Below are 13,169 nucleotides of genomic sequence, written 5' to 3' on the forward strand. Positions count from 1 at the left end.
AATAAAAATACAGTAAGGGTGGATTCACACGTACAGGATCCGCAGCAGAATTGATGGCGCAGATTTGATGCTGCAGATATCAATGTAACTAAATAACTGAACACAGCATCAAATCTGCTGCAGTTCCTGTACGTGTGAATGTACCCTAAAAGTTAAATATATGTTTGTATATAATGTATTACCATGCCTGCACAGTTCAGCTGCACTGGTAGTTGATTGACATTCAGGAAGTAAAGAAAAGTGGCCTTTGTGCAATCCACTTTGTCTCCTGCTCCCTCTGCTCTTCCCCCCTGAGGAGACATTCACATTCATTTTGTTTGCTGAGCACAGACTGAGGATGCAGATGTGACAGGGGTTGGGGAGGGGGTGGGAGTAGGTGAGACATGGGTGGAGAGTGGGTGGGGCATGGGTGAGAGGTGGGTTGTATGGGTCGGAGAAAAATGACGACTTGAGCATATACCACAAAAACTAATGGGAAATGTAGTCTGATAGAAGTGCACAGGAAGAGGAACAGCAAAAGAGGCGGAGTTAGCAGAAAACTGTATCAGAGGAGCAGGACTACTGTAAAAACCCAAGAAGAGTGTCAGGGAGTGTTACGGCCGCGGCGGCGTCCCGCGTTCCGGGCCGCCGCCGCGACCGCTACCTGCCTTATGCAGCAGCCGGTGTCCATAGTCGGGGACCCGGCGCTGCTGTCACTTCGGCCCCGGGGGGCGCCTCACCTCTCCACGCTCCTGTCTCCCGCTGTGCCGGCCGGCGCGCGCGTCCCCGCCTCCTCGGGCGCGCGCGCGCCGGCTGTCTCAGATTTAAAGGGGCAGTGCGCTCCTAATTGGTAGTTGCACCCAATCACTCCCCTATAAATCCCAGCATGCCCTGTCCTTAGTGTTGGAGCCTCTACATGCTTCCCATCGCGTTTGGCCCAGCCCCCTGTTGTTCCTGAGTCCTATCTGTTACCTGGTCCCAGTCCCTGTTCCTGAGTCCTATCCGTTACCCGGTCCCTAGTCCCTGTTCCTGGTTCCTGTTTCCCTGTCACTCCATCTGTTCCCGTGTCCAGCCTGTCACGTGCGCTCTCACCTGCAGACCATTGCCTGTGCCATCTCCTGCCACGCCTCGCCTGCCGACACCAGCAACCAAGCCAGGGGTAGCGACCTGGGGGTCGCCTGCCGCAGCAAGTCCATCCCGCCTTGCGGCGGGCTCTGGTGAAAACCAGCGGCCCCTTAGACTCCGCTCCCTGGTGAGGTTTGTGCCATCGCTGGTGCCGGTCCAGTGGATCCACTACTCCAGGCGTTACAGTAGGCTCCAACCATGGATCCCGGCGAGGTGCCAGATCTCCGTGACGTCGCCAGAGTGGTCGCGCAACAGGCTCAACAAATCCAGAAACAGTCACAGCAGATCCAGCAACTCACTGCCGCCTTACAGCAGCAGACTACTGCCCAGCGCACACCATCTCCTGACGCTGCTTCTTCACTCCGACTGGCTCTTCCAAGCAAGTACTCTGGGGACTCTAAGTTGTGCAGAGGATTCCTGACTCAGTGCACCATGCACATTGAACTTTTGAGTAGTCAGTTTTCCACCGAGCGCTCTAAAGTGGCTTTCATCATCAGCCTATTAGAGGGTAGAGCCCTGGCCTGGGCCACGCCACTGTGGGACCGTGATGATCCTGTTGCTGCCAATCTCCGGGCCTTCCTATTCGAGTTTCGCTCCGTCTTTGAGGAACCTGCCCGTGCTTCTTCGGCCGAGACTGCTCTCCTCAACCTCTCTCAAGGCAGCTCCTCTGTTGGTGACTACGCCATCCAGTTCCGCACCCTGGCAGCTGAATTGGACTGGAACGAGGCCGCCCTGTTGGCCACCTTCAAGAAGGGCCTGTCTAGTCGAGTGAGAGACGTGCTCGCTGCCCGAGACCTGCCTACCTCCCTGAACGAACTCATTCTACTGGCCACCCGAGTTGATACTCGTTTTTCGGAGAGGGAGGAGGAGGTTCGGCATGAACATTTACTAACCCATTCCCGTCGCCACCCCCAGCTGGCGCCGGTTTTCCAGAATCCTGACCTTTCGATGTCCCAGCCCTCTCCTGAGATTCCTATGCAGGTGGAACGGGCTCACCTGACGCCTGAGGAAAGAATCCGGCGCCTGGAGCAGAATCTCTGTCTCTATTGCGGTGGTTCCGATCACTTCCGGCTGGGATGTTCCCTACGTCCCCAAACATCCGGAGGACGCTCGCACCTAGGTCCGGTGGGACAGGTGTCCCTAGGTGCGAATGCCACCATTCCAAGTCTGTCTATGCCTGTTTCCATCCGGACTCCCTCAGGACAAAATCATCAGACTACTGCCTTCCTCGATTCTGGCTCAGCAGGCAGTTTTATTGCGGCAACATTGGTCCAAAGATGGCGGCTACCCGTGACCCGACTAGCCAGGCCCCTGACTATCTCCTCGGTCACGGGCGAAATTCTTACCGACCGTGTGTACTACCAGACCGCATCTTTAGTCCTCCAGGTGGGTCCTTCACATCAAGAAGAGATATCCTTCTACGTCCTGCCCCATTCTTCCCCCGCGGTCCTCCTGGGACTCCCGTGGCTACAAGAACATGCCCCTCAGCTGGACTGGAGAACCGGGGAGATTCTCAGTTGGGGTCAGGACTGTTCCCACCAGTGTCTCAAGTCACCTCAGACCAAGTGTATTATGTCATTTCCTGTCCCGGCCAAGCCTCTATCCGGCCTACCGGCAGAAGACCAAGACTCGGCGGATGCCTTCTCTGCCGAGGTGTACCCTCTCCCCGTACCCAAGACTAAGGTCGTGTCCTCTCACCACCGGAAGAACTTACAGAAGGTCCCTTGCCACGTTATACCGCCTGATCGCCTAGTACCAGTCGTCACCTCCACTCTTCAGAGAGTACCCCCCGGAAAGACTCATGTTCACCCTGCGCTTCGAAGAGGTATTTTGAACTGGGGACATTCCTCGTTGGAGGCCGGGCACCCGGGAGTCCGTAAGACCGGCCAACGGATCTCTCGCCACTACTGGTGGCCCAGCCTATCCCAAGATGTCAAAGACTTTGTGGCTTCCTGTGCCATTTGCAGGCAAGAAAGAGGGGGAGGCCAAAGGGGGGGGGTACTGTTACGGCCGCGGCGGCGTCCCGCGTTCGGGGCCGCCGCCGCGACCGCTACCTGCCTTATGCAGCAGCCGGTGTCCATAGTCGGGGACCCGGCGCTGCTGTCACTTCGGCCCCGGGGGGCGCCTCACCTCTCCACGCTCCTGTCTCCCGCTGTGCCGGCCGGCGCGCGCGTCCCCGCCTCCTAGGGCGCGCGCGCGCCGGCTGTCTCAGATTTAAAGGGGCAGTGCGCTCCTAATTGGTAGTTGCACCCAATCACTCCCCTATAAATCCCAGCATGCCCTGTCCTTAGTGTTGGAGCCTCTACATGCTTCCCATCGCGTTTGGCCCAGCCCCCTGTTGTTCCTGAGTCCTATCTGTTACCTGGTCCCAGTCCCTGTTCCTGAGTCCTATCCGTTACCCGGTCCCTAGTCCCTGTTCCTGGTTCCTGTTTCCCTGTCACTCCATCTGTTCCCGTGTCCAGCCTGTCACGTGCGCTCTCACCTGCAGACCATTGCCTGTGCCATCTCCTGCCACGCCTCGCCTGCCGACACCAGCAACCAAGCCAGGGGTAGCGACCTGGGGGTCGCCTGCCGCAGCAAGTCCATCCCGCCTTGCGGCGGGCTCTGGTGAAAACCAGCGGCCCCTTAGACTCCGCTCCCTGGTGAGGTTTGTGCCATCGCTGGTGCCGGTCCAGTGGATCCACTACTCCAGGCGTTACAGGGAGCTCATAGGTAAGAAGAAACTTGCATTGTCTGGAGTTATTTTTTTGCCCGGAGTTCCTCTTTAAATATATGTATCTGGCTGTTTGATTGTATTACACTGCTTCAATAATGCTCTAACATGGAGCTGAAACTTTGCAGTATCTATAGGTGAATAAATTCATGTTTTCACACACTATTGGACTGCTGTGGTTGCTTTAGAATCCTTTATATTCTTCTACACCTTAGGATCTAGATCTGCTTTTGCATCCTTTCTTCTATTTTGCATTCTTGCTTTCATTATTTCATTATGTTATTTTGTTATACCGATTGTCCAGGATAAATTGATAATTAGCGATTCTGACAGGGCTGCAGGGTGCATGACAATGATGTATACTTACCAGCAGAAGTTGCTGAAATGCTGACAGCTGCGGGGCGGGCTGTGCACCATTCATTCCCTATGGAAACAACAGAAACAACCGAGTGCAGCTACCTCTATTTATTGTGAGGATGAAGGTTCCTGCATCCAGGTAGAGACTGAGTGTAGAGGTGGTATTTCATGTCCATATCACTCTCTAGGTATATGAGAGTCACAAGAACATGGAGGCAATGTGTGACCAGCTTTTTATCTTCCTCTGGATGCAACAGCTGGTAGCAACCACACCTGGCAGAATAGGGGTCAGGGGCTTGTGTTCCCACTGATTAGGATTTTATTTTAAAAACTTTGGATTAAGACCCTATTTTTTAAAGCTAACTGCATAATTTATAGTGAACAGAGGGAAAAACAGTCATATTTTTCAAAAGCAGGTCATATATATAACAAGTATGTTTATTATGTGGAGGGTCATAATCAATAACTGTTGTTATGCTATGCAGTGTGTGCACTGCTGGCTAATTTTCCATTGACTTCAATCGAGTGTGTTAGCATATTGAAAATATGCCAGTGTTTTAACCTAAAATATTACAGCTGTATTTTACCATAATTTTACAGTGTGTGAACATAGCCTTAAAGTAAATGTACCATCAAGTACGTTGCTTTTAGTTTTTTACATGAATAGACCGGTGTGTGGCAATGCCAGTGCCGTGGTCTATTTTTAAACCGTGGCCATTAGAACCAATGGAGCCGCGTCACCGAGGGGAGGGGGCTTTATCTCACTGGGGGCAGGTGGACCTGTCTCCAGTGCTTCAGGCCGGGCCGGTGCCTGGGATTAGACTGCTGCCCAGGGCCGTATTTACCACTAGGCACCCGTGGTCCGGTGCCTAGGGCAGCACCTTTGAGGGGGGCAGCACCAGGGAGCGGGGGAAACAACTTTTTTTTTTGTTTTTATTTTTTTAGTCTCCCACCTCCCGGTCAGACTTGCCAGTAAATCTAGTGTCTTTTAGAGGGGGGTAGGGGGAAGGTATGATCAGGTCTGGTGTGGCGGTATTGTTCAGGTCTGGTATGGCTGTGATGCCTGGAGCTATTAACTACCAATCTACCAATCCTGTGGGGTGAATTCATTCAGACAATATGCAGACTGCTGTAATCATTCATTCAATGTGGAAATTTATGTTTTAAGCAGTTAAAAACCATAAAAATGTGATTCAGACAATGTTTCTACATGTAAAGAAATGCATGTGGCTGAAACCACTCTCCCCCACGATGGGGCGTCTTTAGGTTTTGTGCCTAGGGCAGCAACAGCTTTTAATACGGCCCTGCTGGCGCCGTGTGTGGGAATGGGGCCTCGGTTCAAATAAAGGACTGCAGCAGCGGCATCCCTGCTTCTGCGCCTGTCTATTTATGTAAAAAAATTTAAGCAACGCACCTTCTAGTACATTCTCTTTAATATGTTGTAGCAAGAGCAAACAATTCTCCTTGAAAATATGTAATGAATGCCTTTGCTCATTGTTCTTCAGGGAAATGTATGAGTTTCTTTCTTATATTGAAATACTAGTTGGCCTGCTTTAATGCTTGCAGGTCTATCTATAATCTATACTGTAGTTAATAAAAATGAAAGAGAAATTTTCCACATTCAGTTAAAAATGTACCTATGTTTACAAATGTGACTATGTCGATAAGTGTCTATATTGGGTTTTATATAAAAGCCACTCATTCTCTCAGCCATCAGCCCTGGGAGCCAGTCTAGTACAAAAGCTTAGCACTACTTCTATGAAATAAAAAATGTGAATTTTGGATTCTGCAGATCAGATATTATCATCCTAGAAAAGGTTTTTAGCCTAGTGTTATGTTGTTTAACATTCTATACATTTGACCTCATGTTAAGATGTTGACAAAATGTCATTAAAATCCTTTAAAATCTGGTATTTTTCTTATAGTGTTAGGATGGAAGACACAGGAGAACAAGACGACATAGATATCATCATGTCACAGCTGGTGGACTTTCTTTGCCAAGATGTAGACTGGTTGATTAACAAGGTACAGGCCTTAGTGCCAAAAGTAGATGTCAATCATCATATACCAATAACCAACGATGACAAGGAAAAAGTCTCCGCCATTATTCAGATGCTACGGAAATCTCACACTGTGGCTTGGAAGACACTTATAGAGACCGTCTGCATGGAGTGCGCACTTCCTATGGATCTTGAGGTTCCATTACTTAGTCTAACAGGAGAAGGTTAGCAGCTAAATCTTTCATTTTATTCTATAGGATATTGTTAGAAGGGATTTTTGCATTCAAGGATCAACACAATAGAATTATAGGTTGAATAGAATGGACTGTTTTTTTTTTGTTTGTTTTTTTTTAAAAAAAACCTTATTAACTATTTAACTATGTAACTAGATATGTCAGCTCTCCTGTTTGTCTAAAAAAATAATATCTATTTATACTGTGCAAAACATCCCACAGCACTTACAATTCTCAGGGCACAGGCACAAACTAAACTAGACATTACAGTAATAGTAATAAGTTCACACTACAGGATTTTTTGTGCATCATTGCAGGAAAAGACATTTTTTATTTAAATTTTTTATTTTATAATGCAAATAACAAACCAATACAAATAAGGACACAATACTCAACAATACATATTATTTACAGAATCATAATGCTGTATCCATTACAATTAATATTAGCACAGCGACGGAGAGCACCTAAAAAGTACTAAAGGGCTGTGTTTCCACATTACATTTTGAACAGGGTTATCCAAGATTAGAAAAGCAGTTACTTTCTTGCAAAAAAAAAAGCACCACCCTTGTCCCCAGATTGTGTGTCATCACATTTCAGCTTCATTCAATTTAGTGGAACTGGGATGCAAAAGCACACCATATAATTAGAGATGAGCGAACCTTGAGCATGCTCGAGTCGATCCGAACCTGAACTTTCGGCATTTGATTAGCGGTGGCTGCTGAAGTTGGATAAAGCCCTAAGGCTATGTGGAAAACATGGATATAGTCATTGGCTGTATCAATGTTTTCCAGACAACCTTAGAGCTTTATCCAAGTTCAGCAGCCCCCGCTAATCAAATGCCGATCGTTCGGGTGCGGATAGACTCGAACCCGAACCCGGTTCGCTCATCTCTACATATAATTCATCTGAAACTCTACAGCGTTTCTGAGAGAATCATATCCATCAATGTAATAAGGGAGTTCTCCTCAGTTTCATGGTTTGGGCAGCATGAAACCGTTTACAGGTTCTTAGAGTTGGGTACTGCAATAAAAATAGAAAACAAGAAGATTGTTCAAGTATCATGTAGAACATACTTTTATAGCTTCATTGTAATATTATCAATGTAACATTCATATTTTTGACCCATTTTAGGGTCAAGCGAAGTGACTTGGAAAAGCCATTTCTCACATGAAGGAGGACAAAGAAGAGTGCTAGGTAATTCTTAAACATCCAGTTGCCACTAGCTCAATGTAATTTATGTTATGTTCTAATGTCCTAAATGTTAATGGGTATTGTTTTCTTTTAGAATCGGCAGAACGTTTCAAACAGCAAATCAGAGATTCTTTGCTGGAAAAGTATGGCTTTAAAGATGTAAGAGGACAATGCAACCCAGTGTTTGTTGAGCCTTTGATCAAAGGAACCAAAATGGCCAAGGAGAAACAGCGAGATAGAGATGACCCCGAGAAAAACTCCATTATAGAGGAAATTTTTGACACAGTAAAAACAAACAATCTCTTCAGGAGAACCAGCTTAGTTAGGACACATGTTATACTACTGGTGGGTATGCCTGGCACTGGCAAGACAATGTTGACCCGTAGAATCTGCTATGACTGGGCGAATGGAAAGTTCAGTCAGTTTATGCTGACTTTTCTGTTTGAGTTTCGGCAGTTAAACCTGATCAGCAGACATTTTTCTCTCAGGGAGCTTCTATTCGATTTGTTTCTGATGCCTTACCTGTATTCAGATGAAGTGTATGAATATATCCTCAAAAATGCTATGAAGGTTCTTCTCATATTTGATGGCTTGGATGAATTTTTAGGAAATTTTACAGCCAACTTCCCAACTACTAAACATGACATTTCTCAGATAACTACCATCTCTCAGTTGTTCACGAGCATCTTTCATGGCACAATTTTACAAGGATGTACTGTTATCGTCACTTGCAGGTCAAAAATATTAAACAACCTTCCACTAGATTCTGTAAGCCATGTAGCTGAAGTTCTGGGCTTCGACAAAGAAAGAGTCAAACTATATATTGATGAGTTTTTCTATATGAATCCTTTGAAAGATAAAGTCTTATCTTACATAAGAGACAATAATAAGTTGATGCACATGTGCTTTGTCCCTGCCTTATGTCACATTATATGCGCTTGCTTGGAACACTTGCAAAACACATTGTCCAAAAACTCCCAACTTCCACAGACGATTACACAGTTCTATGTGAAAATGCTGATCATATTCATTCAGAAAAGAATGACACAATTTACGGAGGAAGCCACCATAGTAGAAACATTCAGGCATCTCATTCTTAAATTATCTTCTGTTGCACTTAATGGACTTGATAATAACAAGTCTGTATTTTACACTGGACAAATTTCTGACGACCTTAAGCATTTTGCCACAAGTCATGGATTTCTATCACTTTTTGATGTGAAAAGATTTGACAACTGCACTGATGTTGGTTATTCCTTTGCACACCTTAGTTCCCAAGAGTTTTTTGCTGCATTGCATTTAATGGTTAATGATACAATAACAGAGAAAAAACTACAAAAAAGACTGTCTTTAAAGTCAAGGTGGAACTCGAAGCAAAATACTAAAAATGAGCTCACGGATAATCTTCATATATTTCTTTCTGGGCTGTCATCCAAGGAGTGTCAGCCATTCCTTTATGAGTTAGGGGGCCAAAAGAATCTGATACTAAAGAAACAAAACACCATTATAGAATCTCTAAAGAGAATGGCAGACACCCAACTCACTGGGCCCAAGTTGATCGAGTTGTGTCACTGCACTTATGAAACTCAGGATGAAAATTTAGCTCATCATGTTGGAAAGTTTACAGCTATGAAATATGAGCTGAGAAATTTTAGGATTTCTCCAGTTGATATGACTGCCTTGATGTATGTTGTTAAACATGGATCGTGTTTAGTTTCATTGGATTTTGCTGGATGTCCAATGGAGCTGGAGTGCTTAGACATTCTTGGAAGATGTAAACTCATACAGACTCTAAGGTAAGTTAGCAACTCATGGGAGAGACAGCTGGGAGTTACTAGACCCATATACTCTCAAACACCTGTATCACCTTTAACCTAACATATATATATATATTGATATACATATATACAGTATATATATATATATATATATATATATATATATATATATATGGTGAGCCAAAAGTTCAGGACACCTTTTAATTTCCGAAACGAAAACAGAAAAATAACATTGACAGAGCCAATTTTGATTTGTGTATTTTCGCTTTTTCCTACAGGGCTGGTTGAGGCATAATTTTTTTACTCCAGGTTCCCTAGTTTTTATTAGTATTATATTTTTAATTTATTTTAATATTTTTCTTTTTAGTATTTTTTGTTTACACCATTCATTGTATTGTTATAGCTTAAAGAGTCACTGTCGTATTTTTTTTTTTTTTGCAGAAATCAATAGTCCAGGCGATTTTAAGAAACTTTGTAATTGGGTTTATTAGCCAAATCTGCCATTATCTGCATGTAAAAAGCCTTTTCCCAGGTCCCCCCCTCCTTCCTCTTTTTCATCCACTCTGAAAAATCTGAAAATTGTGACTTGTTGCAGGAGACGTACCCTGTCTGTTCTAGGGAGAGGGGAGGGGGGAGGAGGAAGGAGGGAGTTAGCCGACAGCAGAAAGCAGATAACAGAGGATTACAGGCACAGAGCTGGGTGACAGCTGTAATCCGAGCTCAGACAGGTCACTGGTGACTGTCACAGGAGATATCCCGTGAGGGATTTGTAGATTAACTCTTTGTTGTCCTGCTTTGGTCTTTTCTTTAGCTCTCTCCATAGGAGAACAATGAAGACAGGGGGGAGAGCTTCAAACTGCTTTTTCATGATAAAAATGCATTTTTCGGATAATAAACCCAATTACAAAGTTTCTTAAAATCGCCTGGACTATTGATTTCTGCAAAAAAAAAATTCACGACAGTGACACTTTAATAGAATGGAAAATTGCACACACTGCGATATATAATATGTATATTTGTTCATATAAAATGGTAAAGGAGGGCAATTTTAAAGAAGTCAGGCAATTTTTTTAATGAAAGTATAGTATTGCCCCCCAAACTTTATACATATTATCAATATACACTTATTATAGGAAATGCACATAAAGTGCTTTTTTCCCTTCACTTCGGGGATAAAATGGTGATGTCATGACCTGACTCCAAGAGCTGTGCAGGCTGTGACTGCTGGAGAGGATGATGGCAGGGGGACACTGAGGGACACAGGGCACTGGAGGGACACTGAGCATCCCTCTGCCATCATCCTCTCCTGCAGCCACAGCCCACACAGCTCTGGGAGTCGGGTTGTGACATCACCATGTTATCCAGGTAGTGAAACCTTGATGCAGTAGTAAGTGCAGGGAAAAAAGCACTTTATAAGCATTTCCTGTAATAAGTGTATATTGGTGATTTGTATAACTTTGGAGGGGCAATACAATACTTTAATAAAAATTTTGCCAGACTTCTCCTCAAATTTTTATTGGGGAGGGGCTATGTCATATTTTTAAAACAGTCTATAGCAAGAAAACTCACTGGCACTACTCTCTTCACGGCTAAGACTTGGTGCACCTCGAAATTGGTATTTCCAACCATTAAGCAACATTTGTTAAAAAAACAGTTTAGGGCATTCACCGTTTATATGCAATGTCTTTTTTTCTGGTGATGGATTAAAAACCAACAGGACATCTTAAAGTGGGTGGGAACACCGTAAACTTAGCAAAACAAAACATAGCCTTTTACCTTTTAAGTTATGTTCTGCTAAGTGTATGGCGCCCCAGCCTGCTTTGAGATGTCCTGTTGGTATTTAATGCGTTACCAGGAATAAAGAAGTTGCACATAAATGGTAAGTGTCCTCATATTTTTTTTTAAACTTTTTTTTATCCCCCCCCCCCACACACACTTTTTAAGTCCCCAAGGGAACTTTTACATGCAACTACTGGATTGCATACTCTGATCAATGCTATGCTGTTGTATAGCATTGATCAGTGTATGTGACAGACTGTATGTGAAAATCGCCGAGCTAGACCTACGTTAGTCAGTTAATATGCAATGAAAATGTGGGGGTCCCAATCAGACGGTGTCAGTTCAGCTCCTGTCGGTGACATTTAATTTCCGTGATTGCGTCATTGAAAAGGTAATGGTGATCATGACGGCCGTCATTAACCATAAGTAACCTGATAGCAGCCGGTCCTCACCCTATATGAAGTGAGCTTAGCTCCTGAGCTCGCTTCATAGAGCCCTTGCAGACAATGACGTACTGTACATATACCATGGGTCGTTTAGGCACCGACTTCAATGGCATACATTTAGGTCCATGGTCATTAAGGGGTTGTTGAAAGCAATAATAAAAAATATTGCTCAGTTTACCTCTCACAACTAGGGGAAAACCTCACCAGCAAGATCTTCCTGACAGTTTAAGCAGTGCTCTACAGAATTAGTGCTCCAAAGTGGTCTATACAGTGATCACATCTGTATAGGTGTGTACATGACACCAGTGAATAATGATATAACATATGGTAAGAATATGCAATAGCCTTATGCTGAGTAAGACATCCAGGACCCCATCAAATCCAAGACAATGTATACCTACTGCTTAAGAAATTGCAACACAGCTCCTGTCAAGTTAAACGTGCTACATTGTTGTTCCCTGCACAGCCATTCTTCCTGCCACATTGGTTGACTGGGAATGATGTTGTGCAGGTAAAATTAGTTAAAGATTAGTGAGCTTCTTAAAGGGGTTATCCAGCGCTACCAAAACATGGCCACTTTTCCCCCTCCTGTTGTCTCCAGTTCAGGTGCAGTTTGCAATTAAGCTCCATTTACTTCAATGGAACTGAGTTTCAAAACCCCACCCAATCTGGAGACAACAGTAGGGGGAAAGTGGCCATGTTTTTGTAGCGCTGGATAACCCCTTTAATTTTAGGGGTGAGTGTGGGGCCTGGCAGTTGGACCTCAATGGATTGGTAAGTGTTAGCATATCCTATATGGCAAACCTCCATTAAGCTGGATATACACAGCTGTGGGCTAAATAGGAGTTTGGATGAAATGACCTCTAATTGCTCTCTGTGCATGTTTATTTCTATGGGAATTAAAGAAAATTCTCCTGTGAAATAAGAAAAGATCTGGCATTTAAAATCCAACACATCTGACCCCTTTTCCCTACCATCTGCAGATAAACAAGGGGCGAAAAATGTTCTTAAGTAGAAAACAAGAGGGTTAAACAAAGTGTTAAACAAAGTATACTATTGATAGATGATATATGTCCAGTGCGTTATTTTGTGGTATATAAAGTATGCTGCCATGTATGTTTCTGCATTAGTTTCAGACACCAAAAATATGGCGACCTGTTTGCACAAGCTCTTTCCCCTATGATCTCTGGCATGGAAAATATGAAGAAAATCAGGTACTTTACAGATCACATGCTATGTATCTTTCTATGCGTGCACAATGCTTACCATTCTGCTTGCTTTCACATGTTATCAAAGGGCAAATTACATTTCTTGTCTCTTGATCTCCTATGCAGTAACTATTAATATATGGTTTTATAAGGGGTAATTCTACTGTAAAGTAAAGTAACTTCAGGGTCATCGCTAAAGGAACATTAAAAGTAGAAAATACATTTATGAGCCCCAGAAAATTCCCCCTCCTACTCACTGTCGCTGTAAGACAATTGTATCTGAAACCTCCTGTCTCTGCCCTATCTGCAGTACAATAGGACAGCAAGGCTGGCTTCACATTTCATTATGCAAAAACG

The 13,169-nt window shown here is 44.4% G+C and overlaps 1 protein-coding gene across 2 annotated transcripts in view; it reads left to right on the forward strand.

The window, feature by feature from the left end:
* NLRC5 (NLR family CARD domain containing 5) overlaps positions 1–13,169 on the forward strand; it is a 106,048-nt gene that overhangs the window by 12,044 nt on the left and 80,835 nt on the right. For both annotated transcript variants that reach the window (XM_069966002.1, XM_069966003.1), the window contains exons 3-6: positions 6,100–6,398; positions 7,542–7,604; positions 7,696–9,397; positions 12,735–12,818. In XM_069966002.1, the coding sequence (XP_069822103.1) occupies positions 6,107–6,398; positions 7,542–7,604; positions 7,696–9,397; positions 12,735–12,818 (2,141 nt within the window). In that variant the 5' untranslated portion in view covers positions 6,100–6,106. The remainder of the gene's footprint in view (positions 1–6,099; positions 6,399–7,541; positions 7,605–7,695; positions 9,398–12,734; positions 12,819–13,169) is intronic.

Source organism: Dendropsophus ebraccatus, chromosome 4 (assembly GCF_027789765.1).
Source record: "Dendropsophus ebraccatus isolate aDenEbr1 chromosome 4, aDenEbr1.pat, whole genome shotgun sequence".
Taxonomy (NCBI): Eukaryota; Metazoa; Chordata; class Amphibia; order Anura; family Hylidae; genus Dendropsophus; species Dendropsophus ebraccatus.